The sequence below is a fragment of the Pieris brassicae genome, chromosome 9 (assembly GCF_905147105.1).
Source record: "Pieris brassicae chromosome 9, ilPieBrab1.1, whole genome shotgun sequence".
In the NCBI taxonomy this organism is placed as follows: domain Eukaryota; kingdom Metazoa; phylum Arthropoda; class Insecta; order Lepidoptera; family Pieridae; genus Pieris; species Pieris brassicae.
The window spans coordinates 8,969,547-8,997,537 of record NC_059673.1 but is presented as its reverse complement, the minus strand read 5'-3'; the positions used below and the strand labels follow the sequence as shown (position 1 = coordinate 8,997,537).

Below are 27,991 nucleotides of genomic sequence, written 5' to 3'. Positions count from 1 at the left end.
AATTGTTAAAGTAGTGGTTTCTCATTAAAATAAAACTATTTTTATAAAATTAGTAATAATATTTATTATTTAATAAAAAATCTTATTTAAATAAGCTGAGTACAATAAATGGACGGACAATATATCACAGGTTAATATACAATGTCATTAGAAAACTATAAAATTCCAATAAATGATTTAATCATATAAGTACATCATTAATATTATCATACCTCTAAAGAGAATATAAAAAAATGTTATCTAACTAAATGGCACTAGGTCTAAATATTGGAAATCTTTAAATTATTGGAATGTTAAACATAACAAATTCCTATGATATGTAAACATATGCCAACATAGTATTAAAAAACTTAGGGCTAAAATGTAAATAAGATTCTGAATTGTGTTTTTTTAAACAGTTCCAGTCATTTGCAAAATCAACCTCTTTTGTTAAGGTGAGGTTTTCATATAATTATGTTTGTTTCTCATTAAGCCAGGGTCTAAAAATGGGTAGAGTGCTAGGGTAGTGAGTAGGAGGATGTGCCTCTTCATCATCATCACGGAATGGATAGGTGCCCAGCAATATAGGTAACTGTAGTTTAATTTCTTTTTCTAAACTTTTCGGCTCAATAATAAACTGTAATTTTAAAAAAAATTTACAATGAATAAACATCTAAGCTACACTCTCATATTCATATATTAATTATACAAAATTAATATTGCAAAATACTAATGGTGAATATATGGGAAAAGTTTTACCCTTCAACATATTGCATACTATTTTGTGTTATAATCTATTGAATGTGTTTGTAGATTATGTAATAGATATATATATAGATTATGTTATGTAAAACTCCATCTGGCTTTGGACTAGAAATATTAGATATTTGCTTTCTTACATTTATTTAACAAACATAAGCATAATACTTACAAAGACGTCATACTGCACTGATATTAAATGACACCCACGGAGATTAGTAGGCGGCAGGGGTGGTACATAGAGTAATTCCCCTCGCCACCGATCTGTTTCACCTGCCCGAGTCTTGCCGTGCGCAAGACGAGACAATTCGCGGACCTCACGCGCTGCCACCTTGCCATGGGCTATGTATTGAATTGTCTGCAAAATATGTTATTAGTAAGAAGCATACACACTAGATGCTTAACTGATACTCGTACCTGTCCATGTAATTTGAGGAAATAAGCACTTTAAAAAAATAAAAGAAACATTTACTTTACTGATTTACTGAGTAACATATTATTAAATATATGATATCTCAACAAGAATTATTATAAATATGAAATGCCATTTTTATCCATTCATTCATAAACTACATGTTTAAATTCGGTACTTTGTTGACCGAAGTGCATTGCTCTTAAAAATGAATGGAAATTAATAGTGGTATTACATTAATATTCCTCTTATTGTAAATATGTAAGTCACACTAAACTACCTCTGTGAGCGCTGCTCTTGTACACCTTAATGCTGTTCTTGAATTGTTGACAATATGTGCCGATAGCACAACACTCTGCCCTGGTATATATGCACCACGATCCAAAGAAACACGACAACGGACCGACCCACCGCCCACACAACCCACACCAAGCTTATGCTCTACTTCCAACTCAAATTCTTGCTAAAATATAAAGGAAATCCTGCAGTTATTTATATGCACTTATTAACTATGTTGGTTACAACAACAAATATTGGTTTTATTTTCATAATATACATTTGTATTTGTTTATATTATGAATCATTTCAGAAAATCAGTCGTATTTTTTTACATAATTTATACGTGACATGGCTATATGAACATTTAACAGTCTGGAACAAATTACCTGCTGCATAAAACAAAATGCAATAATTTGAAAACAATTATTACTTTCACCAGTAATAATGTAAGGCTATTATCAGTTTTACAATGAATTTGTAATGCCTCAGAGAATATTTTTAAAAAATGTTACGTGGGTAACTGAAAATGTTTAGAACTGGCCAGTTAGACATTGCTAATGAACTTTTTTGAATTTCAATTGTAGAACTCTTTGGTAACTTGTAGTATATTGCATTCATTTGTTTTTGTGAAATGGCGGTAAATCTAAAACTCTTGTTACACGTGAAAATGAACTCGAGAAAATTTTCCACGAACATTAAGGCATCAGGAATCGTTGTACCAGATGGATTCCTCATACTTTAACCGACGACCGGAAACATCATGGCATGGACTGGTGTCGCCAAATGTTAGATAAGTTGATCGGCGGTGAGTCAAATGCTGTGACGATGTCATCATAGGTGATGAAAGCTGCCGAAACCAAAAGACAATCAGCTCAGTGGGTGTTTTATTTCGAGGATCGGCCAACTAAGGTAAAGAAAGGAAGAAGTGAAGGAAACAAGATGATTGCCTCAATCTTTGGTCGGAATTTTGCGACAGTTGTGCTAGAAGATGGAAGGACAGTTAATGCAAACTGGTATGCCAATCGCTGTTTGCATGTTGTCTTGGAAAAATTTCGACAGCAGCGCCCTCAAAGCAGGATCCTCCTTTACCACAATGCTTCAGCGCACTCCGCAAAACGGACTGATGAATATTTGACTATGGCAAGTGTCGAGATAATGAGTCATCCCCCATACAGTCCTGACCTGGGGCCTACTTTCATTTATTCCCAAGAACTAAAGATAAAATTCGAGGTATTCGCTTTTACGAGGCCTGAAGAAGCGGTGAAAGCATACAGAAATACCAATAATAATAATACGGAGATTACTTCGAAAAAGAATAAAAGTATTTACAACTTTCTACATTAAGCCGTTTTTCATTTTCTAAACATTTTTAGTGTTACCTGTATACTATTCAAGACAATAATCTTGAATGCGATATCAAAAAATCAAAATCAAAATTCTTTATTTGTTCAGATATCAGATGTACAATAGAATTCAGATTGAGGCCTCCCTAGTAAGTCAGAGACCTGAGACAGGGAAGCTTCGCTCTTCTTTAAATTTACAAAGTTTCATCAACCAACACAATTGGTTTAAAAATAAATAAATATATGAATATATTATGATGACTATGTAATGTGTTTGTGAAAGACGAAATAAATGTGTGCGCGTGTTGCATGAAAAGATAGATTAAGGAAAAAATTATATTAGATGATTTAACAATGCTTCTGTTTTGTTGTAGTTGAGTGTACCGAGCCAATGGTTTAAAGTTGTTTTACATTTGTGGTATGTAAGATTATGAAAGCTAAGGGTTTTATTTAAACTATTATAGAGATAAGCTGAGCGATTGTTGATTTGATTGCGTGCAAAGATAGTCTTGCAAATTGTGTAGCTTATTATATTATGTTGGGTCCTTTTTTGAGGTGTGTTTGTTCTATGTGGAGAGGTTGCGTGTCTCCTAAGGACACAACGGAGAATATAGAGCTGGCGTATGGTCAGTAGTTTGCAAGACTTGTAAAACTCTTCAGTTGGAAAACTTTTATTTTTTAGTAACATTATTTTTATAATTGCTCTTCGAGCTCTTTCAAGTGCTAGAACTTTGGTTTTCGCACAACCACCCCACACTGTGATACAGTAGGTGATAACAGATTGAACTAATGTTTTATATACGGTATATATGATGTTTGGTTCCGCTACATAACGTAGATTGCAAAAAATCCAACTTAACCTACGTATCCTTTTTATTACTGCATCAACATGGGCGTTTAGATTTTGGTCAATAATCACACCTTAGTATTTAATCTGTTTCACCCTAAGCAGCGTGTCACAGCCGCAGTCTTCACTATAATTGCAATTTAGTTCGTGTAATTTTATGTTAAGATTAGAGGGGGGTTGGCTCTTATCACATATAGTAAAAGTTATGAAGTTAGTTTTAGATGGGTTAATAGTTAGCTGACTGCTGGTTAAGTGCGCGTTAAGTTTGTGAAGATCTGCTTCTGCATTTTTATAAGTTTTCTCCCATGTATCCCCAATATGATAGAAAGTACTTACAGACAAAACAGGAGGTTCCAAATTAAGATCAATAGGATTCATAACTATAAAAACTTGTTGATTCTTGTGTGTTAATCCATTTGGCTCTCTCAATGCAGCCTTGCAGAAATACTGTACCCATCCATGAGTTCCAAGAAATGTGGAAGGGAGGCCCATTGGCAAACCTAATTTAAATGGAAAGCTGTGGATGCCTGGTGACAATATAGATGCACTATGACCTGTGGGTAAGGAAGTTCTACTGTGATATAGAAAGCTTTGTAAAGCTATTGAGATATTCGAATGGAATATTTATTACCTGGTTCCCCTAACAACCTCATTCTAAAATCAATATAATTTTCTTTGTCAAATAATCTCTCATGTCTACCAGAGCCCACTCGTACTACTCCTTCCCCAATCACATGGAAATGCAATCCTAAAATTGTAATTTTTTATTATCAATCTAAACATAAATCATAATATAGTATAACTATGTAATTAAATTTGACTTTAGATAAATTATTTTATCTATCTTTTCAAGTAGTTAACCTTCCACCACCCACATAATATTTTGTTAATACAGTAACTAATTGATCAAATAGCTAACTTAAAAACATTACAAAGTTAACATAAAATCAAAACAATAAAAGTCATACATACTTTTTATGTAAAATATTTGATGTTATAAAATTAAAGTCTAAACATTAGCAATGTTTGTAGTCACTAGTGGAAAAGTACCACTATCTTATATGCTTACCCAATACAGGAGTGTCATCTTGTAATTCCATCAACACTTTTCCTGATAAGAATTGTCCAGGAAAATAAAGTAAAGAAGTATTATCAAACACTATTAAAAATTTTAACAGCTTTTTTGGCATTTTTGATCGGAAGGTGTGGTAAGGTTTAAATTATACACAAGTTTTAGATTTCACACTTAAAAAGTATGCGGATGAAACAATATCTAATTAACTTCGAATAAAATAGACACTACACGGCAACTAGCGACTTAATTGTATAAGTTGATTAGGTAATTACGAGTTACTTTAATTACAATTTAACGCACATACAAACATAGGATGACATTATTCAAATAACTTTTCATTTCTCAAGTCTACTTGTAGGTGGAGATTGAGAAATAGCTGTGAAGGTCAGATAAAACTTCACTATAAACAATAGAAGTTCAAAACACCAAAAGATTAAAGTTTTTTAAAATAGAATTAGTAATATTTATATTCTACAATAATACCCATTGAATTTACTTAAAAATTATATTAAAAAGTAAATATGTTTAATGTTCACAGTTCACACTAAATGATAAACCTTAACTTGTTGACTATTGACTAAGTTTTAACTTTAAACTAAAATGCACAGACCAATTTGAAACTGGAAACATCTAAAAAAATTTAAATACATACAAATTTAGTTTACTCTACAATTTCGATGACGGTTCGTTCGTGGTCCGATCTGTCTGGTAAAAAAATAAAATATTAAATGGTAAAATCTATTAACCTAACATAATCATTGTTATTTTGTATAGGTATTCAACGAACGAACGTACATGAACATTGACCGAATAAGCCTAGTTGCTCCACTGAATCCGACTCTTTTACTAAGGTGACCTACGAGTATACTCATTTTCTGAGCTTTGTACTTTTCTTCAAACGCAAACCGTACTCTTTTCAAATCCTGTACTCGAAAAGTACTCATTTGTATTACTACAACATTTTTAGATTATTTTATTTAAATTTTATTAAATTAAATATTTAAAATGATTTCGACAGTGATTTGAATTTCGCGCGCACATATGTCTGCCGTTTCCTATCACAATTAAGAGGCCGTTTTATGATTATAGATACTACAGACCTCCTTTTCTAACGTCAAAATTACATTTGTGAAAAGAGATGGATATATCTATCTTAGCAAAAAAAACATACGAACATCCTCATTTAGCAAAAAAGGTCTAGTCTGAAGAAAAATATGTTTTTAAAAGAAAATAAAATTTACTCTTAATGAAGAAAAAATAATTGGTTACCTTACTTTTACACTTTCTCATGACTGGTTATACTCTTCTTACACCTGACCATTAATTTAACATTGAAATTGTTTCATTAATTTTTACCGAAATTTATTCATTACTTTTTGTTCAATATAAGATACAGATTTATAACAACTACATAATTTATAATTTTTATTTTAATAATTAAAAATATATATCATAGGAGAAGCTTAAAATATTATTTCATGAAAAACAAGGCGGCATTCATACTATCCGTTCATGTTCCGATCGAATCTAAATTATATTTTAAAATATTTCATCAGTCCGAGAACGAACTGTAGTATTTTAGTGTGTACCCAGATTTAATAATTTAATACTATTTAAAGGTTCTAGAATCTAATAAAAGGACACACTGAAACTCGAAACACAAACTGTAGGAATGTCAGTTGTAATCGTATCATTGAACCATACTTATGTTGTCAATTGTCAGTAATTATACATTATAGTAGTTAAAATATGACGGTTAAACAAAAACATTTAAGCAATTTTAGCGATACATAGTTTGTTTCAGATTACAGTCACTAAAACAAAAATTATATATAAAAATCTGAAAAAATGCCGAGTGAAATGATAACTCTACAACTTGGCCAATGTGGCAATCAAAGTAAGAAATATAGCACTGTTTATGAACTCGTTCTTTTTAGTAACATAAACAATTATTTATTTTCACAGTTGGTTTTGAATTTTGGAAGCAGCTTTGTATAGAACATGGAATATCTCCGGAGGGAATATTGGAGGAGTTTGCATCTGCGGGTTCTGATCGTAAAGATGTTTTCTTTTATCAAGCAGATGATGACCATTACATTCCTAGAGCAGTGCTTTTGGATTTGGAGCCTCGAGTCATTCACACTATAATGAACTCCCCTTACGCAAAGGTATTTTTTTTTCAAATTTATAGTTATTGTAATATATAATTAATTTAATTATGTTAAAAACTTTAGCCTTAACAAGACTATATAGTTGTATTGTATTGTATCAATTAATATATTTTTCAGCTTTATAATCCAGAGAATGTTTACTTATCAAAGCATGGTGGTGGGGCTGGAAACAACTGGGCATCTGGCTATGCTCAGGGTGAGAAATTGAATGAAGAAGTCTTTGATATCATTAACAGAGAAGCTGATGGAAGTGATAACTTAGAGGTAGTTTTTAATATATACAACCTTACTAATGTTGTACAAAAACATGTTAAATCTAAGGAAATATAGAATTATAGCCTTATAAAATTATGAATAACCAAACTGAGGTATACTACTGATGAAAGGAGAAAATTTGTAATGATATATAGTTTTGATCAACAGGGTTTTGTTTTGTGCCACTCCATAGCTGGAGGAACCGGATCAGGTATGGGATCATACATATTGGAGCACCTATCAGATAGGTTCCCTAAGAAGCTGGTACAAACATACAGTGTGTTTCCTAACTTGGATGAAATCAGGTATTAAATATGATATATCTATAATATAATATATCTAATTGAAATCAGGTATTAAATAGAAATGTCTATACAGTAATATACTCCATATTATTTATAATAATACATGTAAATAAAGTCTGTAGTTTCAATAAAACTGCAAATTCAATATACTAATTACATCTCACTCATTTTATTTAATATTAAACTTATTGATATCCTTACTGCAATAGTTTACGGAATGCTTTAACCATTGAAAACAAATATTATTAAAAAAACCTACACTAAAATAATTACATTAATAAATAATACAACTTTAATAATCCATACCATTTTAGTGATGTGGTTGTCCAACCGTACAACTCTTTATTAACTTTGAAGAGATTGACAGAAAGTGCTGACTGTGTGATGGTGTTGGACAACACTGCTCTCAACAGGATTGCTAGTGACAGATTGCATATACAAAACCCATCATTTGCACAAATTAATACACTTGTGTCAACAATTATGAGTGCTAGTACAGCTACATTGAGGTAAATTCTACAATGGGTATTTTTGTAAGATGAACACTAATAAAAATAATTATATTAAATATTTTTATACCCCTAGTCATTTAAGTCAGGGAAGCTGGACCCTTATCAATTAACCCTTAAAAAAGAATGTGATGATCAAGCCAAAAAAATTGTTTAAGATACTACAATTGTGTAAATATATTAAGTTACCTTAATTATTATTTTTTACAGGTATCCATCCTACATGAACAATGACCTAATAAGCCTAGTGGCTCCACTGATACCTACTCCACGTTTACATTTCCTCATGACTGGTTATACTCCTCTCACAGCTGACCATGAACTTAATACTGTATGTATTTTTAAAATATGAATTTTCAAAATTTTTATCACTTTAACCATTTGTTGTTTATTGTTAATTACTTGTTGTTCAATGTAAGATTCTAATTTATAACAACATATTTTATGATTATTAAATTGCTTTAAATAATCAAAATCATATCAATACTTTCCATTTAATAACATACTTGGGGCACCTCAAAATTAAATAAAAATATATGCACAATGTTATGCTACATGACTACAGTATCTATATACACATTAGTAGATAGAAATTACAGAGTGGATTGATCCTAAATATCTAGTGGTATGAAATGATTGTCAATATATTTCTTAACCATTTTATACAGCAACCTTGACAGCAAAAACATTCAATAAAATATTTTGTATTTTAGGCTCCAAAGATTCGAAAGACAACTGTGCTGGATGTAATGCAGAGACTTCTTCAACCAAAGAACATGATGGTATCACTGAGCCCTGATAGAGCAAACCAACACTGCTACATCTCCATTCTGAATATCATTCAGGTATTTACCTTGATTTAAATATTTGTTACCATAATAAAATAATAAAAAATTGCTTTTATTTACTGTTGCCATAATGGTAGTTTTTCTAAATTTAGAATCTTAACAAAAGAATATTTACATTTTAAGGTATTCGAAATTAATTCAAATCGTTTTATTCAAGTTGTTTCAAAAGTTATTTCAATTTAAAAGCCTAAAGTTTTTTTAGGGAGAGGTAGACCCATCTCAAGTGCATAAGTCTCTTCAACGCATCCGCGAACGGAAACTGGCATCGTTTATTCCGTGGGGTCCAGCCTCCATACAAGTAGCTTTGTCTCGACGTTCGCCCTACGTCACAGCGTCGCACAAAGTGTCTGGCCTACTTCTTGCTAATCACACAAATATTTCTTCAGTAAGTAATAATTACTAAAGTAAATTATTAAAGTATCTATTCTACAGTAACTTTTTGGCAGCTAATTGATAAAATACAAATTCCATAAAGTTAAGAAAATTATTATAATATATATTTACTGGTCATATTATATTAAACACATTATTGAAATTGAATCGGGCAAATCTGATAAAAAATATCATTTTTTTTACAATTCAAAATATGTGGACAAATCTTTTCTTGATCTTTGATGTTGATTTAAGTTGACCTTTTTTACTTAAAATATGTAACTTGTTTGCAGTTGTTTGACCGGTGTCTACAACAATTCGATAAACTGCGCAAGCGCGAGGCTTTTATAGATGTATTCCGCAAAGAGCCTATGTTCCAGGACTCACTAGAGGAGTTTGATGAATCCCGTTCGGTTGTAGATGAATTAGTTCGGGAGTACCAGGCAGCCGCTACACCTGATTATGTCCATTGGAACCCAGGTTGGTATCAAGTTACCCTGAATGGGGCATGGTACAGACATTCCTTTCACATAGACAAATTTGTTTTCAGTTAAATACACATATTTTTTTACCTAAGGCATGGCAGTTTCTTCAGGATGTAGAATGTAGAACACACAACCTCAATACAGTTATCCAACTGGATAATGACAAAATCTCTACTTCCAAGACAACCAGTAATATGAAGGTGTTTAGAATATATGCCCTTGAAGGATTACATGTTTTATAGTAAGTCTTCCTAATAATGTATGGAAACAAATTTTGTATATTTTATTTTTTTATTTTCAGAAAGCAGCATCTAAGGAAAACCAAAGTGTCAGTGAATGACATCAAGTAGAGACTGATGCTGAAGTATTCTTAAGTTACATTTAACCAGTGTCATTAACTGCATGTCTCGAATTTGTTAATCTGATAATGCCATATGTATATACATACTCTTACATAGTTTTAGGATTTTACTAACTTCTTGTGATATAAAGTATTGAAGTGCATATCAATTTACTTTGTACAAATTGATAGATCTGATTGTTGGAGCAGGTTATAAAATAAAAACTACATTTTATTACGTTTTTATTTGTATAAGTCTTATTGTAAGTCTAAATCTCAATATTCTTTACATCAATCGCGTGCTGAGTGATAGGATTTTGATATAAATCATATGAAAACAACCATAATTACAATTAGCTTTTTAAAGTCTAGTGTTACATTTTAACTTAACAAAAGTCTAAATTTCTTCTTAAAACATTTTATCCATGATAATGTAGTTAATGATTTTGCACATATTTCCAAAATTAGCTATTATGTATAGCACCATTTTATGAATGAGCGCTAAATGAGTTAAGGTGTTGTAATGTACATATTCATTAAGTTTTAAAATATCTGCATAGTCAAATTGAAATATTAAAATCATTATTTTATACAATGACAATAGAGAAATTATAGATGGACTACAATAAAGTTCAGGCTTTGATAATTATATTTTGGAAATAGTCAATATTTAAAAAAATGCTTTTTAATACAATAAATGGATGAACTGCCAAAAGTATTCATTTTCACTTTTGTTTTTTTATATTAATGTTATCAATAATCTATGGCAACACTACTTTTAAATATAACATACAGCCACCTAAAAAGTGATCATGGATAACAAATGTTAGTAGAAAATTCAGATCCCTGTCACATAGGTTACTGTTAACTATTAAAGGTTAGTAGGCATAAGACATGTAACTTAGCAGGAGGAACTAAATGTTAACAGCACATTTTTATCACTCACCCACTCATGCATTTAACAAATGTTTATACATAAATATAACAGTTGTTTTAAACACTTGTCTCATTTCCAACATTACATGAAAAAGTGCAGTGTGAAAGCAATTCAGAAAAGATGTCTCATAAATAATAAGGCCTCAATGTAAGCAACTTAATGTTGTGATAAATAGTTTTAGAAAAAAGTATCTTTATTAAAAACTATGATGTAACAATAATAACATTACATCACTTGTACCATTGTTATTGGTGAACATTGCAATGTATACAAGTGAAGAATGATCACAATGGAGTTGGAATGCAAGTTACACATCTATGAGGCCAAAATATTGATCTGACAGCAAGGCTAGGATGTCTGACTGGAGGGCTGGTATTTTGGCTGAATTATGGATGTTTTCCGTAAGGGCACAGTCTCAGGCGTAGGGATAGCATCTCCTGTTGGCAGCTTGGCTGGTGCTGCTGGTGCCTTGAATGGTGCAGCTAAGTTTCCTGGCCTTTGCTTAGCCATTTGATAGTCACCAGAATCAAAGAACTTTTGCTGCAAGAATTAAAAAAAAAAATAAGATTAGTCAATATCAAATCTTATAACCAGTTCATTATAATAATTTAAGACAAACCTTGTTTAGTTAATAATTGGTAGCTTAAACCAAAAATTTAAATTATTGATAACATGTACAAGAATAATTCTTGTTTTAGTCACAATAGATTGTAGGTTGTGTCACCTGTCCATGATTATTCTTAAAAGTATCTTTGCCACAGAATAACTAAATACAGTAAGTAAATATAAGTGAGTAAGTAAAAAATACATTTAAAAAGTAATATCTACTTACTCCTTTTGCAAGTCTCTTCTGTAAAAAGGCAGAATGTGAACCACCTCTTCCTAGCATTGCATTTGGAAATTTAGCCTTTAGTTTTGCTTCTTCCAATTTTTCCAACTCTTGGGGCTAGATAATATTAATAAGTAAAAAAAATACCTGTTTGTTAATGAATATACTATATAACCAAAAAAATACAAATACTAAAGATGAACATGTAATGTACCATTGTGATACTGGTTAGACTGGTAATTACCAAGTTTTAAAGAATTATATATTTATATAACTTTAACCACAATTGGTACCTAATTACTATAGCTTCTATGATTAGTGCTTGTATATTTTCAGTAAGGATTTTGGACTATTCGAAGTAGGGCTATTTTTATACAATTATAACTTACATCCTTTGGGGGATCATACTGGTCTGGTGTGTCACTCATTGTGTATCTAAGAAGAAGAAAACTGTTTGATATTTTAGATAAACTTTTATAAGCATGCAATATGAGGTGAAACCAAGACCATTACTAAACAACAAAAACAAAATATTGCATGTCTAGAATATAAAAGATTACCCTCTATTGCATCCTATTATTACTAAATTAATGAAATAATTCTTAATTTCACGAATGCATATACCCTCAACAAATAAAAAAAAATGATTATACATTTAAGTGTTATTTAAACAAGTTACAAAGTAAAATTTTAAGAATTTGGTTATTTTAAACTATACATTACCTGTAATAATGATACAATAATTTTAAGTTCAAAAAAATCAAAAATATTATTGTTACCGAAAAGTTGTTTACCTTGATTGGTCACAAGAAAGACAATGTCGCGTGTCCTTATATAGTCAACTAGTTACATCTATAAATTAACGATGATAACTTAATCAATTGTGTAGTAAAACAAAGGAATCAGATTTTCAATTCGACAATGGAACGTCTGATAAATTTTATACAAAATCGGCTGTTCGTCTTTAACTTTCAAGAAATCATGCATCAAAAAATATGGCGTTCAAAACTTCAAACCATAAGTCAATTGTTATTTGTTAGATTAAAACCTATTGACAAATGAATGTCAATTGTACAGAAATTCTAATTTGTATTGCTTATGGTTACTAAATAGCCAATAGGGAATTAGGCTCATTTGGCGGTAAAACATGTACAAGCGAAATTCTTAAATAAAATAACTAGAAGGCCACACTAATCACTACTAATAGATTAACATTTGAATCATAATCAGTATACTTAATAAATAAAAAGATTTGCTCGAATGGATGAAATATAATTATTATTCCCGCCACTATTTTCTCAAATACTATCGGTAATGTCAAGAGAAGAATATTTGTTCAGAAATAACGAAAAAACCATAGATGCTGATAATAAGCTGAGAGAGTTTATAAGTTTTTTTAATTATATTTCATTGACAGAAACTAATTTAAATGCAAGTATTATTAATTCTAATGGTTTTTTTGTCTAAAACATCGGAGAATCTTTTTAATAGTATACAATCCTTACTGTTAATACTATGTATTTACTAACTTCTTGTTTATTCTCGAACGATTTCTATTTCCCTCCAAAATTGAGATGACATTTGTTATTTTATTACGGATAACGTAATTTCTGTCTTGCGGTTGATTATTTCGCGCATATAAGTGTCCCGAATATCACGCACGCTCATTTATTTTACATTTTAGTGAATTCATATTTAATCTAATATCATGGCTCATTTAAACGAGAAAGAAAATCTTAACGACGGAATAAACAACGTGCACATTAGGGTAAGTAAAGTTAGTTTAGCAAACACAAAGTTTTGTAACGTAGCACATAGACATGCGCTTTTTATTAATAACATTGTTTTATTTAGTCTCCTGTGAAAAATGTGCTGACTTCTCGTAACAACAATGTTGTTGAGACAATGGATGTTGAAAAGACGGACAAGGTAGAATTCGACCCTCAACTGGAACCGCTATTACGCGAAAATCCTCGCCGTTTTGTTATGTTTCCTATTCAATACCCGGACATATGGCAAATGTATAAAAAAGCAGAAGCTTCTTTCTGGACAGTTGAAGAAGTGGACTTATCGAAGGTATTGTTTTGCGTTGTTCTGCTATATTTACTTATTTTCTTAATAATTTACCTCACAAGCCAATAGCCAATATCCTACTTTGGTTGAGTTAAAAAGTAAATTTCTATTTGAGTAAATTAAGCATGCTTTTTCGACTAAATATTTTTTTTTTGTTACTAGGATTTGTCTGATTGGGACAGTCTTAAGGACTGTGAGAGGCACTTCATCAAGCATGTCTTGGCGTTCTTTGCTGCATCAGATGGCATAGTCAATGAAAATCTGGTTGAAAGGTTCTCCCAAGAGGTACAAGTGACAGAAGCTAGGTGTTTCTATGGTTTCCAGATTGCAATGGAAAATGTACATTCAGAAATGTACTCCCTACTTATTGATACATACATTAGGGACCCTAAGGAGAGGTAAGATTGCCCTTTCATCAAGTTACATTTATCCTGCTAAGTTAACTATTCTTATATCTTATATTTTCAAGTCTAAAAAGAAATTTATTACAGTATTTATATTTTTAGGGACTTCTTATTCAATGCTGTAGAGACTCTTCCTTGTGTAAAGAAGAAGGCAGACTGGGCTCTCCAGTGGATAGCCAGCAAATCTGCTACATTTGGTGAAAGGATTGTTGCATTTGCTGCTGTTGAGGGAATTTTCTTCTCTGGAAGTTTTGCTTCAATCTTTTGGCTGAAGAAGAGAGGACTAATGCCTGGTCTAACTTTCAGCAATGAAATGATTTCAAGGGATGAGGTATGTAATGTATAGATAGGATTTTACAAGAACTCTTGATAACCTTTTTTTTTATTTTGGTCTATTGAGTTGTGGTTTGATAGTCCAGTCCCTATTTTTATATATGCATGCATATGTTTCTTTTTCTTTCATAGGAATTCTAATTGGATGTATATTTAGTGAACAAATGATAAATGTATTAGTTTATCAGTAAACTTTGCTGATTCTTGTCTGATGCTTGACCTACATATTTTATTTACTTATACAAGTCATTGAACTTATGTTTACTGTACCATCAGTTATAGCTGCAAAACGTTTTAATTTTATCAGTAATTTAAATGAGAATTGAACCATTGGAAATTGAATCACATATTATCATTCATGTACATTAATTCTCGGCATTCTCCCCAAGCTTTAACATAATAACATTAAGTTTAATAACACCTGCTATTTAACTAAAACATCTGTTCTCCAGACTTTATTAAGTGACTTGTGAAGATCAAAGTTCAAAGTTCAATTGTTAACATCTTTAGATGTGAAACTAGTGTTTGTGCTACAAATTATCTCATGGGATTCGGTTCATATTGTAGCCCTAAGTGATGCTTACGACATCGCAACCTTTTAGTTTAATTTTTTTATCAGTGGCCCTACCACCTCTACGTCTGGGCCTCAGATTTCTGCAACTTTTCCATGTTCATTTTTAAATCTAATAGGCAAGTAGGTGATCAGCCTTATGTTCCTGACACACGCCATCGACTTTTTGGGTCTAAAATATGCCGGTTTCCTCACGACAGTCACCAATCGAGCGAATGTTAAATGCGCACATAGAAAGAAAGTCCATTCCGGGGTCCGGGGATCGAACCTAGTTCCTCAGGGATTTGAGTCGCACGCTGAAGCCACTAGGTCAACACTGCACTGCAATTACGAAACCTTACTTTTCCAAATATTATCGTGTCGAAAAAAGTTATTATTTCAATATTTTCCAGCAGTTTCTTCCCAGGTCTTTATGCAATTTTATCCAAGTGTAATCAGTAATTTCTATTATTAATAAGGAAATAGATTTTCCTCATTTGTGATAACAGATAACGGTACCAAAACGTGGTCTATCGCGTGTTATTCTACTTGTATTATTGTATGCTTTATATTGCAAGTGTGTTACATTATGCTCTTTATTAACCTTTAGTTTCAAGTACCGATTGATAACTAAATTCACATTTATGTCTAATTATATTAAAACATTCAGAATGAGACTGAAACTTAATATAATACATTTTAATGTTATTTTATCAAAAAAAAGATAAAATTGTTGCAATACAATTGTTACCTTTTTCACCATTTTTTTATATTTTAGAAATCTATTATCTCATGTTTCACAAGGATATAATATAATATATTAGACACGAGGTATAAGTCACTTTCAGCTAATATCACAATGAACAACATTACAGGGCCTCCACACTGACTTCGCATGCCTAATGTTCAAGCACTTGGTTCAAAAACCTCCTCCATCGCAAGTACTGAAAATAATTCGTGATGCAGTAGTTATTGAACAGGAGTTTCTCACTGACGCATTACCAGTTAGGCTATTGGGCATGAACTGCGACCTCATGTCCGAATATATTCAGTTTGTCGCTGACCGGCTTCTTGTGGACCTTATCGGAGAAAAGGTAAATTGTATAATTTTGCCTTTATTTTTCTGCCTTGCTTTTGTATTTCATCAGTTTAATTATGACCTATATCCGCCGCATTACTTTCTTTATTAGTTTCAAAACTAACAATGCAATAATTTGGTATTTGCATTAAAATTGCCTTGATATTGTTTTAGAATTAAGATTTCCTAGCCTAAGCCTTTAATTAATACAATCATTTTTACAGCACTACCACACTAAGAATCCATTTGACTTCATGAATTTGATCTCTCTTGAGGGAAAAACAAACTTCTTTGAAAAGAAGGTCGGAGAGTACCAAAAGTGGGGGGTCATGTCAAATCCTAACGATAATGTGTTTACATTGGATGCAGAGTTCTGATTGACAATTTATAGACTAATTCCAGTATTAAAACATCGAATAATTGACCAAATTACCAGTCCTATCTGGTATTTAATTTATAAGCTAGGCTAATTTTATTTTCGTAAGAGTAATTATGTACTATAATTTATCATTTTTGTAAGCATAATGGAATTGATTCTCAAACCGTGTTTTGAAGTGATTCTTGTGAGCAATGTTTTGTATGTTTGCAGAGTTTTATAAACTAGAATAATTGTTGTGATATATACTACTTAAGACTTTTTATAAAGATTATAAGATTTTAAATTTATTGTAGTTTTATTTTCCTATTCCTGTGATAAGTGAGTGGGTCTCTATAAAAACTGTTTTTTTTTATTTATTCCTTTGATTCACTAGGTTATAAATCGATATTTATTATTAGTTAGGTAGAATGACCAAACATGTCATGTAATCTAACTTTAACTATGTTACATACATTTATACATTATATTTAAAAATTATAAGCACAAACCAAATTTGGGTAAACATTGCACAATTGAAGCCAAAATGAGTCCTAGAGTTTTGCCCATACTCTTAAATTGTCTTTATAACATTATCGTCTTAGTTAATGTCTAATAGGAGGCATACACTCATATATTCTTTGTAGGTAACACTAGGCATTCCGGGCACTGTTTCCAGCCTTAGCTTTAATAAAAAGTCAAGTTCGTTTTTTGTTAGTCTAGGGTCGCAACACATTTGAACATCCCTACGACTGCCACTGAACTTAACTCACGTTCAAAAAAAGGTTTAAGTGGATATTAGCTAAGTCCAATTTTTTTACAACGGTACTGGACCTGGAATTTGCGCTTTATAGAGTTGCGAGCGGTGGCCTGGATATGTGAAATTTGATTCTTTTTAGGGTTAAATTGGATTGGACTAGATTAAGTTGACCCCAGTGGGAAACTCCATGTACAACTTTTCATTTCAGACATAAGTACACTGATCGAGAAATACCTGCACGGCCAGTGTAGAGTTGCCTAATTTCGCTCTAAGAGAGATCGCCCTTTTTAGTGATCCGATGTATTATAGTTGTCCCGCAACTTTTCAAAATAATACCGAGCGAGTACAAGTACCGCAAAAGCCTATTCTGGAGCACAAGAACACAGAACAATTGGGAGATGCCATCAGGCTAGTTCGACTAATAAATGTTTAATGTAGTATTGTCTTTTGTTAACATAGCTTTTACACATATAAAGAAAACACTTTTTTACCGGATTGAAGCTATACATGCAATATTATACATAGCTTCAATCCGGTAAAAAAGTGTTCTCATTAAATGTTTAATGACCAATGATAGCACGTTGCCGGAATATAATTTTAGACATGGAAGTATCACACCGCAATAATGTCGATTGGGCCTTCCCCCGACGCTAAGATCAGCTTTCTCCTTCGCGGCGTGGGCCAGCGAGTTATATTCCCTGTGCAGTAGTGGAATGCAGGACTGACAGAATTTCCCATGGATAACTTTGGCATAAGACGAGAAGGCGCCGATACCCGAAGGAAGGCGGGCCTATCTTTCGCCAAATCCGAATGTCCTCTGACATTGCCTTAGTGACGTCCCGTTTGTAGGTCATAGAAGCCGAGTTATATGCTTAATTAAGTTCGTCGATAGTCGCCTTCCAAGAGCGTTTGGGTTGGAATAATGCTCCAGACCCTGCAGGATCACCTCGGTGACAGAGTCAGAAACTTGATCTGGAGAACCCGAAATTACTATACATAAATAAACAAATAGTAAGGAGCATAATAAAGAGAAAGAAATAAGAATATTAATTTATTTAATTGCTACAATAGTCTAGAGCACCTAGCGCTTCTTGTCTTGCTTGTCTTGCGCGAGGCGGCGCAGAAGGCTGTGACCTGAAAGGAATGTGACAACCGCAAGAGGCGCCAAATAACGCAGCGTCGCGAACATTGAAAGCTGCAGCCAGAATAAGCCGTACAGCGCCAGGGAACCTGTGGGATACAATTTATTACATGTTAATTTTACTTTTGGAATGTAATATATCATAACTAATTGAGAAATCTCAGAAAAAGCTTGTCTTCGCATACATGATTATAGTTACTTGGAATAGGAGTCATGTGTCGAGACCCGCACAGCAGACTAGACAGCATACACTTACCACTTTTAGAAAACGAGCAACTACATACTTTAACGTGTCCATCTCTCTTTAAGGGGCTTAGAAGGGAAGGTTATCAGATCAAGTAGTATTCAGAATATCTGATCTCTGACATTTGAATGACCAAGGTCATATGTTGAACGTTACCTCCGAGCGCAAGATGGAAGACGAGCGCAGCCGGTGTAAAAGGCAGGTTTCCGAAATTGATTCCGATCCTTGCCCAGAGCAAGAGCAAGATAAGCAAGGGCGCGGCACATGCGGCCGCGAACACATCGGAGACCAGCCTCGGGGGACGTGCGTCTGGCTCCCGGAACTTGTGAGAAATCTCAGGTAATGGTCCTCTGTTGACCGAATTGGCCCGGGATTTATCTTCACCTACAAATATCATATCTCAAATGGCAGATAGGCTTCGTTCTATGTAGAAATTATTAATGCATTATTGATGCCAACTGAGTTTTTTTTGGAAATTACACTAAACCCAAAATGTAAATGTATAATTATATATCACAGAGAATGAAATTATTGCCCCAGTAAAAGTCAATTTCCATAATTTTAATACATAAATCATTTTTGGAGAAATTTTATTTATATACAAAGAAATATTTGCAATCACCAATAGCTACAGCATCCTTTCCAAAGTTAAATGCTATCTCCCCGAGGTCCCAGAGCAATGGGTTGGAGACAGCACTATCACCGAGGTAGACGCTTAAGGAGTGACGACCTGATTTCTGCTGTACCAACTTTCCAACAGCTGCTACGTTCTGAAAACAATATTTATTTTATCAGATAAAATCCTAGTTTAGCAGGTTTCAAAATAATTCAGATATAGAAATTATCAGTGAACACATACTTAATTAAAAAATATTTGTATACAATTACTGTCACTCACCAAGTCAACCTTATAAGCCTTAGTATTGTCAGGTTCTGCAACAAAGATTGCCTCATCATCTCCACTAGATGGAGCTACTCGCACAAACGCCTGCTGAACTAAGACTGGCTTGCCCCATTTGTCCTTTACACTGAACTTCAATGATACCCTGTGTTAAAATTGTTCATCACATATGTATAAAAATAGGGCATGCTTTACAGTTCAGGGCTCTCACAAGTGTAATTTATATTATTACATTAAATATAGATAAACTACATGCTCATATTCAGCATGAACTAATTTTCCATTTGATATTATTTTCAGTTTGTAGAATTGATTCTACCTTATTAAACTATCAAATAAAGCTCAACCATTTTAATGAGTATTTTTTAAAATATTCAACACCAAACAGAAAATGTAATTGTTGGCCATGAAGGAACTATATTTTCAAAGAAACATATACAAACGAATTCAACTTTTTTCAAGTATAAAACTAACGAAGCTCAGAAATTAAAACTTTAGGTATATATTGAATTAGCCATATAGATTAATAGATTATGATAAAAAATTAGAAGAAGCTATTAGGAGTTACTTACTTCTGTAAATGATCAGCCTGCAGTACATCAGTAAGTTTATTGGGGAAGGCAAGAGTAGTCACCTTGGGGCTGGTTGTTCCATCGACATCTCCAATACCAAGTTCCAAATTACCCAATTGGATTTCACCCAACACAGCAACATTAAAGTTAGCTGATTTAGTTCCCGCGGCCAAGGAGATTTTGTACATGCCATATTGTGTTTTAATTTTATTTAGATTGAGGATGTAAGTTGTTTGATCATTTTGTTTTTGAGTTAAAGGTTGCTTGGAAAGAACAACTACATCATCAGCCAATCTGGTGCCAGATTGTGCAACAACTTCCTCCGGTTTAAGGGATGAGATGGCCCTGCCAATTATGTCAGTGACAGAGAACTCAATGGTGTCTAATTCAGAGGTGATGTACTTCCTGTCCTTGAATGCTACACTGATTGGAGTTGGCTGAAATATAACAAATTACTATTAGACATATAATCTTATGACATGCAGAATAACAAGTATCTAACCACTTCTGAGACGAAAGAAGAAATTGACATAGATATATTTTCCTGGAGTCACCAGTGCCAAGTTGTAAATGTAAATTGGCTAAATATCCAACTCTCAAAAAATATTTTTTTAGTTCTACCTGGTCATCAGCAACTGCTACAGCAGCTTCTAGTAATAGGGCAGCCCCACGTGGAGTGTTCACTGAACGCCTAGACACCAAGTATGTGGCAAACTTGTAGCGCTGGTCTAAAGTCAGTGGGGCTGGCTTCTTAAGGCTTTTGTATGATCTATAAAGTTTAAAAGTTAGCATTAACAGAACAAAGCTGGAAAATTAATATTACCTTTCCATGTGATATATTTACTTTTTAAAACCATAAAGTAAACTATTCAAGTCATACCTGAGAATAGTTGTTAAAAGGAAGGAAGTAACAGGGAGGCCACCTTCAAAGTGAAGAGATTTGGAGTCACTCTCGTCAGCTGATAGCAACACTCCTTCGGAGTGCTGTGCTGTCCAAGCTTCACATCCCATATGCTCACATAAAGCAAACACATATCCATAACTGCAATAAATAGTTTTAAGTTGAATAATGACCATTATAATGTTTCTATAAAATTGGTATTGATGGAACTTTTATATGACAAAATTTTATAAGAGCTTACTTAGCTGGCGTGTCATCTTTCTTCAATAATTGAATTAGATTTTTAAGGGCCTCTTCTTTTTCAAATGTTTGACCTTTTCCAATTGCTTTAAGAGAATACACTGCATGGTACATCTCTATAAGAGAAACATCTTTCTTGTCTAGTGTCCTCGCTGGGGCAGTTAATACATCAGGTTTTAAGAAATTCTGGCACCCAGAAAGGGAAGCAGCATTTGTAAGGTAGAATATTTGTTCAATGTTATTTAAATCATAGTTTGCAGATTTAATAACCTGCAACACAATGCTAATTTAGGATTGTAAATATTTATAAAAAATAATATGTTAAATGTGTGTTATGGTAAAAAACTTGATTTTAAGGCCCAATGTTATAAGCCTGGGTAAGTTCCAAAGTTTCCTAAGGTGCAAATTGTATCATGGTCACCAAAATCAAAGTACACTTATATTTAACATACAATCTGAAGATATTGAAGTCACAAACAAATTGTGTAATTTTTTGATGTTCATGTGCAAAAGCAGTAATAAGAACTAATAGGATCAGCCAAGTAAACAGCTCTAAGCTGAGCTAGTTCACACTTTCACATTATTGTGTACAAGAAGCTTAGTTATTTAAATCCATTCAACTTAATTAGACTCTTACTTTTCTAATGCAGCTTTCTATTAAATAAATTTAAAAAAGATACCTGACAAATATCTGGAATTTTGGCATTAATTTCTTTCAGTCCTTTGACTGAATAGTAAATAGAGCTCAAATCTTTACTTCCAAGACCTTCTTGTAATATGCCTTGTAGTCTATTAACATCTATTGTCCCTTGAAGTATGGCAGAACATGCTGCCACAGTGCTAATGAAAGCCAAAGCTACTGAAAATATATAAACTTTTATTTATATATATAACAAGCAACGTGATTATAGAAACCTTGGGTGCAAATTTCTCGTCGCATTTTAATTCAGAAAAATAATCGAAATGTAAAAGCGAGTCGTTTTATCTCTTATATTAAAAAAAATAAGTTAACTTTTATAATAACCTCAGAAATACACCTACAAATAAACCGCCGGTAACATGACGTGTCCCGAAACATTTACATTGAATCGTAAGAATAGAGTATTTGGTGTATGTGTAATGGTGAAATTATTGAACTATTGCCACAATTATAAATGAATAGTAGCACTCGAGTACTTTGTAATTGTTATATTTTAATATTTTGTAAGCAATGCAAGTATTCGAGGGCAGTTACACAGCATCACTTCCTAAAATTGGATAATATTTACCTTTAAAAATCATTTTGAAGTATTAAAATAGGTTACTAAAACAATATTAATTCTTATTTATTATTTAATCATCTAAATTTATTTAATTTTAACAAATTTCAGCCGGCAAATAATAATTTCGTTTCTCTGGGTAGACGATCAGAGAACCGCAATAGCTGTCACTTATTGACTATCAACAAGCTGTAGTCGTTAACGTCTAGCATGACATAAAAAGACAACGTAGCAAATTGGCTATGGAACTTCCAATTTCTAGAGTAGCAGAATTTGACGTTTTTATGTAATCGACATTCGCCACAGAAAATAATACTCTTTTGTCAATTAAATCTTGACACTTGACTGACAAAACCATTTTAAAATTCGAGTTCAATATTCCGAAATCAAAAAGGGCTCGTTTCACGGTTTTCCGTACTGTGCAGTTTTAGTGTTCACTTGTTTAAATTAATTATTGAAAATGGCTGGAGCTGTAGCTAAAATACCGTCGTTAATTAACAGTATGTATTTGTATATCTCATCAAAACACTTAAGACATACGTTATGTAATAACGCAGGTTATATCTTGATACTTCTCTTATTCAGGGATAATTTTTAATTTATCTTATTTTTTACAGCGGCCATCTCTGAAGCTAGACCTAAATTTGCAATTTTTATGAAATACGCCAAGGTCGAGCTTGCACCTCCTAAGCTAAGCGAGATCCCTCAGATTAAAGCTGGTATTAGTAAATTATTGTCCAGTGCTAGGTCTGGTGCATGGAAGCAGCAAACTGTAAAACAGGCTACACTCAACACCTTGGTTGGAGCTGAAGTGCTTTTCTGGTTCTATGTCGGAGAATGTATTGGAAAGCGTCACATTGTTGGATACAATGTCTAATTTATTCTAACTTATGCACTGTAGATATTATGTTCGATTAAATTGCTAAAACACGTAACTGTATTATTTTAACTATATATATATATATATATATACTTTGTGTATGAACATTTAAGAATAAAGAAAATGTGTAATTTTTAAAATAAAAAACTTACTATTTACAACTATTTAATATTTAACATAAATATAATTTATAATGGTGCACACTGTTCCATAAATTTAAATGGATTACATGCACTAGTAAGCTTAAGTTCTGTCTCCATGTCCAGTGGTCCTCTTATCCAGAGCCTGTCCCTGTAGTAATTTGCACAAGTGAGAAATTCTCTATCAGTGTAACGGTCAACTTTTACTGGAACAAAGGGATCTAAGTGATCAAAGCCCTGAAAAGTAAGTTAGTACTATGTTATGCCTCATACTCTATTAATAATAAATTTAAATTAATTAATATGTATATAACATATGTGTGAAACCTCAGTACTCATGAAATACTATTTTACACATATACATTAACAAAATTACAAACCTTTCTATATAATAAATGTTGTGGCAGATAATTTTTAGTGTCATCATCGGGATTTGCGATTGAGTCTGCGCTAAGCACCATAACAGCATTTGTCTAAAAAAAATGTTATCTTAATGGACTTATCAAACCAACAATAACATATATTTTTCAAGAGCAAACTCTTAAAATATTGATATTATATTAAAATTAAACATTACCCAGTCATTTTTGGTAAGCTCCAAAATAGATGTAGTCAGCGTGACCTCTTCTGGTGCAACTTTTTTCTTTGTGGGAGTTTTTAGACGAGTCAGAGGATTAAAGAACCCATTGTACCCATCCACAGCAACAAAGGTTTTACACCTAAAACAAGAATCTATAAATTTTAAGCATTATACAAGATTACAATAATATTATAGTTTTCAGTTATGAAATTTCGAATGAAACCAAAGAGTTGTCAACAATTTTTTGTATATATAAACCTAAATGAATTTAAGGCTAATAAATCATTAATTTAAAAGCTAAGCAACTATCATACTTTTTAGAATTTGAAAGGAGTTTAACTTCATTAACAATGGCATCAACCACATCACATGCATATTTTACTCTGGCAATGCCCAGTTCAACAAGTTCATGTAATGGTGCACCAGCTTCCGTTTTCTCTCTTTTACTCCAAACATATTCCTTCGATACAATGAACTGTAAAGGCAAATTTTCTATTATTATTAAACAAAGCAATAATTTAAAAATGCATTTTAAAAATAGAACATAATTATAAAAACAATCTGTACTTAAAATTAGATCAGCCATTGCTGAATTACTCACTTCTGGTGACTTCAATAAGTGTTGATTTTGAGTTTTAAAATGCAACAACCAAGCAGCTGCATCAAGAGGTAGGTCTACAAGACCTTCACGAGTAAGTGAATTTGCCATTTCCTTATGACGTAAAACACGTCGCAACCAGTCCGAAACTGGAATTTATTTATGTAGTATTATACATTGTTCCATATTATGTTATTATGCTACAATATATCTTACCCCAAGGAACATGAACAATCAAGTATCCCTCTTCAAATGCATAGTGCAATAAATGAGCAATAGTCATAGATTTGCCTGTGCCATCCTCACCATCTATTTTATCAGACACAACAGTCAAGGAAAGTAAGTAAAAAGACAATACAGAAGCTTTTTCTTCTATAAACCTACACCTTAATGCACAATCTACTCGTGACATCGTTTTCCAAAAGGTATTCACTCACTATTCTTAGTCATAACAAAATATTATGCTTGAAAATTGATTTCAGAATAAAAAAACAAATTTTAAAAGGATACATAAAACATATCTGATGGCAGGTTTATTTAAGTCTGTGGCTTTTATGCAGTTGATTATATCCAAAGCAGGTCGTCGCACCATTATTGCAGTTTCAGCAAAGGTTTTTGACTGCTTCATATAAGACTTAGGAAGTCCACCGTGACCATAAAGTTGTTTACATAAATCTTTGTTTACTGTATAGAATAAACCGAATTGATTATCAGTCTGTTGTGTCTGAAATAAGACAAAAATCGAAAACTAAATATAAAATGCAACTTAAATTGGTATAAATAATACGTTTGTTTAATATATGAAATACTTACGGGGGAAGATTCAGTTGTTCTGAAAGTTACAGCATGACTATACCGTCGACATGCATACCGTATGTTACGGGATAGCATTATGGAATTTTATTTATTTTTAATTATTCACTTCTTTCTGAAGAAATAAAAATCAGTAAATAAATTCAATACTCAATTTGAGGTTATAAATTAAAAAACTTACAGACTATGAACTAACTGACTCATGACTTATTGTGTTAGTTGTTGGCCTGACGTTATATATTTGACATTGATAGTGTTGCTATAGTTAAGATGTACAGTAGTGTGTGTATAATGACTTTCTTAAAAAAAAAACATTGTTTCCGCCCTATTTAAAGAAGAAATTTATAAACGTAAAAATATTTGAAGTCACAATTAGTGCAGTCCGCTCTGAATTACCCAGTTTTCAGTTTCCGTAGCTTCAATTGCATAGCTCTCAAATACGAAATTTCATTTAAATTTGTCAAGCGACGCATAATTATTATTTTTGGGTTCAAAATAATTATTAAAAGCAATGTCGTAGCGATAATTTAATAACTTAATAGACATACATTATACAAAGTTTATATGATTTAGTTAAGCACGTTTCTACAAGACCGCACGGCCTGCGTGAAACCACGTAAGGGTATAGGGACACCTATAGACAATAATTTAAGATGTCCGGCTTCCGCTAAATAATGTTCTTGTATTAAATCATTGATCGCCTGTTCTGCGGTGTACAGTGATGGTTCCTCAGCTGTTCCACCAAGTATGTAGTTTATCATATGAGTGTACAACGGAGTCGAAACTAGTGTTACGAAAAGCCTTTGCTCCAACATTTCCTTAATAAGATCCTCACCAATTTTTTGATGTACCAAAGCTTCCTGAAATAAGATTATGTGATAAGTGCTGCCAATTAATATATATATATTAATTATATATATAATTTTTATTTATCTTTATGCTTCTCTGTAAGCAAGTAGGTGATCTGTCTGTACATTCTGAGAATTGAAAAAAATATGTAGGAAAAATTCTAGTTTATAAATCGTTACCTATTCAACTTAAAACATATGCATAGAGTTAATATATACTGTGACCTATAATTACTGTGAAACAAACAAAAGTGATTTATGTAATAAAAATTTCTATACCCTGTGCTTGTCAATGAGGTCATACAACATGGACACGAAGTTGTCGCATTTCGTAAGTAGTAACACCCACATAGCTCCAATTGCTGAATTAGCACTTACATCACGGAGAACATGTCGCACTTCCTATAATTCAATTAAAAATAATGATTATTATTAAAAACAGAAGAATAGATAATCTTAATGCACATTATGTTATTTAAGCGCTAAGTCTCGTTTCTGGATCTTACGTCAAATATATATTGGTTTTTACTGTTTCAGTAACGGTATTTGCCTAACCCAGCTTTCATTTAAGAAAACGGTCTACTAAAAAATACTTAAATAAAGCTAACTTTTGAGATCCCGTAAAGTGATACTAATATTAGGTACGCTCTAAATATTTTATATTATTTCTTAAACTTTTAATAGTAAAGTAGTAAATAGTTGTGAGATCTATGTAACACCAAGTCGGTCTATTTATTAAGTGCCTACTTAAGGGACCTTCGGTCTTAACTTATTACGTAATTAGCTAACCTAACAACATCAACCGTAACCATATCAATTATACAAATCTTACATGTAGTCCCATGTAAGGATACAGATAAATTTATATATGCAGTTAGTAAACCGTACCGAAATTGCAAAATATTTTTGTTTTACAATGCCTGTCTGCCAATTTGGTTACCGAAAATTGTTCGATTGAGCGGGCGCACTGCCATGCCAAACATTACTTGTTTTATTTTATCTATGGTCATAGATCAGACAATGATAATTACATTTTTGCTCAGTATGACTTATTAATATATAGAGTGTTGTATATTTTAATAGTGCTAGATTTCTTAATAATTTAAATGCTTGTCCTGTAAAGTAATTAAATTACATTTATCAATTTCTGAACTATGGACACAGATATATACAAGATTATTATTTATAAACATATAATAATTGGGTAAATTATTGAATTATTTAGTCTATATCAATATTGAATTTTCTAGAATCTTGTATGCAAACTTCCAGTATATAACACAAACCTTAAAGCTAGAATAAATGTTTAAAATAAATATCTATACCATTTCATTAAGTATCGGTCTGCCGAGTAGTTGTTTGATTAGTACCAAGTTCTCTGCATACTCAGACACTTTCTCTAGTAGTTTCTCAATGTATTCACTGTGCAAGCTCCGGCCACCACTGGAAATAAGTTCTTATTAATACCGGCTAAGTTTTGTGTATTTAGAAAGTGTTAATACCTTCTTAAATGAAAAACAAAGGCGAATAGGTAACAAAGGTTTGCAGAATTTTAAATAAATACAGTATATATATA

At 32.2% G+C, this 27,991-nt stretch overlaps 7 protein-coding genes across 10 annotated transcripts in view; 2 read left to right on the top strand and 5 right to left on the bottom strand.

The window, feature by feature from the left end:
- Positions 1 to 109: 109 nt before the first annotated feature.
- Positions 110 to 5,269, bottom strand: LOC123714363 (arrestin domain-containing protein 4). Its single transcript, XM_045668596.1, has 6 exons — positions 4,689 to 5,269; positions 4,251 to 4,367; positions 3,956 to 4,173; positions 1,431 to 1,613; positions 911 to 1,096; positions 110 to 616 (listed from the first exon to the last, which is right to left on the bottom strand). The coding sequence occupies exons 1-6, from the start codon at positions 4,807 to 4,809 to the stop codon at positions 452 to 454; spliced, it is 990 nt and encodes a 329-aa protein (XP_045524552.1). The 5' UTR covers positions 4,810 to 5,269; the 3' UTR covers positions 110 to 451.
- A 1,167-nt stretch (positions 5,270 to 6,436) lies between these two features.
- LOC123714210 (tubulin gamma-2 chain-like) lies at positions 6,437 to 10,214 on the top strand. Its single transcript, XM_045668402.1, has 10 exons — positions 6,437 to 6,591; positions 6,660 to 6,862; positions 6,983 to 7,129; positions 7,289 to 7,425; positions 7,740 to 7,934; positions 8,145 to 8,265; positions 8,648 to 8,779; positions 8,985 to 9,167; positions 9,448 to 9,634; positions 9,941 to 10,214. The coding sequence occupies exons 1-10, from the start codon at positions 6,543 to 6,545 to the stop codon at positions 9,952 to 9,954; spliced, it is 1,368 nt and encodes a 455-aa protein (XP_045524358.1). The 5' UTR covers positions 6,437 to 6,542; the 3' UTR covers positions 9,955 to 10,214.
- A 49-nt stretch (positions 10,215 to 10,263) lies between these two features.
- On the bottom strand, positions 10,264 to 12,761 carry LOC123714211 (alpha-endosulfine). The gene is made up of 4 exons (XM_045668403.1): positions 12,540 to 12,761; positions 12,135 to 12,180; positions 11,749 to 11,862; positions 10,264 to 11,456 (listed from the first exon to the last, which is right to left on the bottom strand). The coding sequence occupies exons 2-4, from the start codon at positions 12,171 to 12,173 to the stop codon at positions 11,265 to 11,267; spliced, it is 345 nt and encodes a 114-aa protein (XP_045524359.1). The 5' UTR covers positions 12,174 to 12,180; positions 12,540 to 12,761; the 3' UTR covers positions 10,264 to 11,264.
- A 564-nt stretch (positions 12,762 to 13,325) lies between these two features.
- Positions 13,326 to 16,847, top strand: LOC123714080 (ribonucleoside-diphosphate reductase subunit M2). The gene is made up of 6 exons (XM_045668178.1): positions 13,326 to 13,513; positions 13,600 to 13,821; positions 13,981 to 14,216; positions 14,325 to 14,553; positions 15,981 to 16,199; positions 16,408 to 16,847. The coding sequence occupies exons 1-6, from the start codon at positions 13,454 to 13,456 to the stop codon at positions 16,558 to 16,560; spliced, it is 1,119 nt and encodes a 372-aa protein (XP_045524134.1). The 5' UTR covers positions 13,326 to 13,453; the 3' UTR covers positions 16,561 to 16,847.
- A 1,489-nt stretch (positions 16,848 to 18,336) lies between these two features.
- LOC123714079 (dolichyl-diphosphooligosaccharide--protein glycosyltransferase subunit 2) lies at positions 18,337 to 22,747 on the bottom strand. 2 transcript variants are annotated; one of them, XM_045668176.1, is made up of 10 exons: positions 22,566 to 22,747; positions 21,978 to 22,156; positions 21,299 to 21,567; positions 21,037 to 21,198; positions 20,778 to 20,925; positions 20,157 to 20,593; positions 19,582 to 19,729; positions 19,306 to 19,453; positions 18,840 to 19,067; positions 18,337 to 18,528 (listed from the first exon to the last, which is right to left on the bottom strand). In XM_045668176.1, exons 1-10 carry the CDS (start codon positions 22,576 to 22,578, stop codon positions 18,380 to 18,382), a joined length of 1,881 nt encoding a protein of 626 aa, XP_045524132.1. In that variant the 5' UTR covers positions 22,579 to 22,747; the 3' UTR covers positions 18,337 to 18,379. The 2 variants fall into 2 exon arrangements, with proteins under 2 accessions (XP_045524132.1, XP_045524133.1); XM_045668177.1 differs by having other exon boundaries at positions 21,978 to 22,153.
- An 841-nt stretch (positions 22,748 to 23,588) lies between these two features.
- On the bottom strand, positions 23,589 to 25,770 carry LOC123714082 (28S ribosomal protein S29, mitochondrial). Its single transcript, XM_045668179.1, has 8 exons — positions 25,568 to 25,770; positions 25,265 to 25,478; positions 24,971 to 25,063; positions 24,758 to 24,903; positions 24,471 to 24,631; positions 24,154 to 24,295; positions 23,957 to 24,049; positions 23,589 to 23,813 (listed from the first exon to the last, which is right to left on the bottom strand). The coding sequence occupies exons 1-8, from the start codon at positions 25,643 to 25,645 to the stop codon at positions 23,625 to 23,627; spliced, it is 1,116 nt and encodes a 371-aa protein (XP_045524135.1). The 5' UTR covers positions 25,646 to 25,770; the 3' UTR covers positions 23,589 to 23,624.
- A 311-nt stretch (positions 25,771 to 26,081) lies between these two features.
- LOC123714078 (neuroblastoma-amplified sequence-like) overlaps positions 26,082 to 27,991 on the bottom strand; it is a 37,091-nt gene continuing 35,181 nt past the window's right edge. For all 3 annotated transcript variants that reach the window (XM_045668173.1, XM_045668175.1, XM_045668174.1), the window contains exons 39-41: positions 27,741 to 27,858; positions 26,695 to 26,817; positions 26,082 to 26,427 (exon numbers count right to left, since the gene is read on the bottom strand). In XM_045668173.1, coding sequence (XP_045524129.1) covers positions 26,137 to 26,427; positions 26,695 to 26,817; positions 27,741 to 27,858 — 532 coding nt within the window. In that variant the 3' untranslated portion in view covers positions 26,082 to 26,136. The remainder of the gene's footprint in view (positions 26,428 to 26,694; positions 26,818 to 27,740; positions 27,859 to 27,991) is intronic.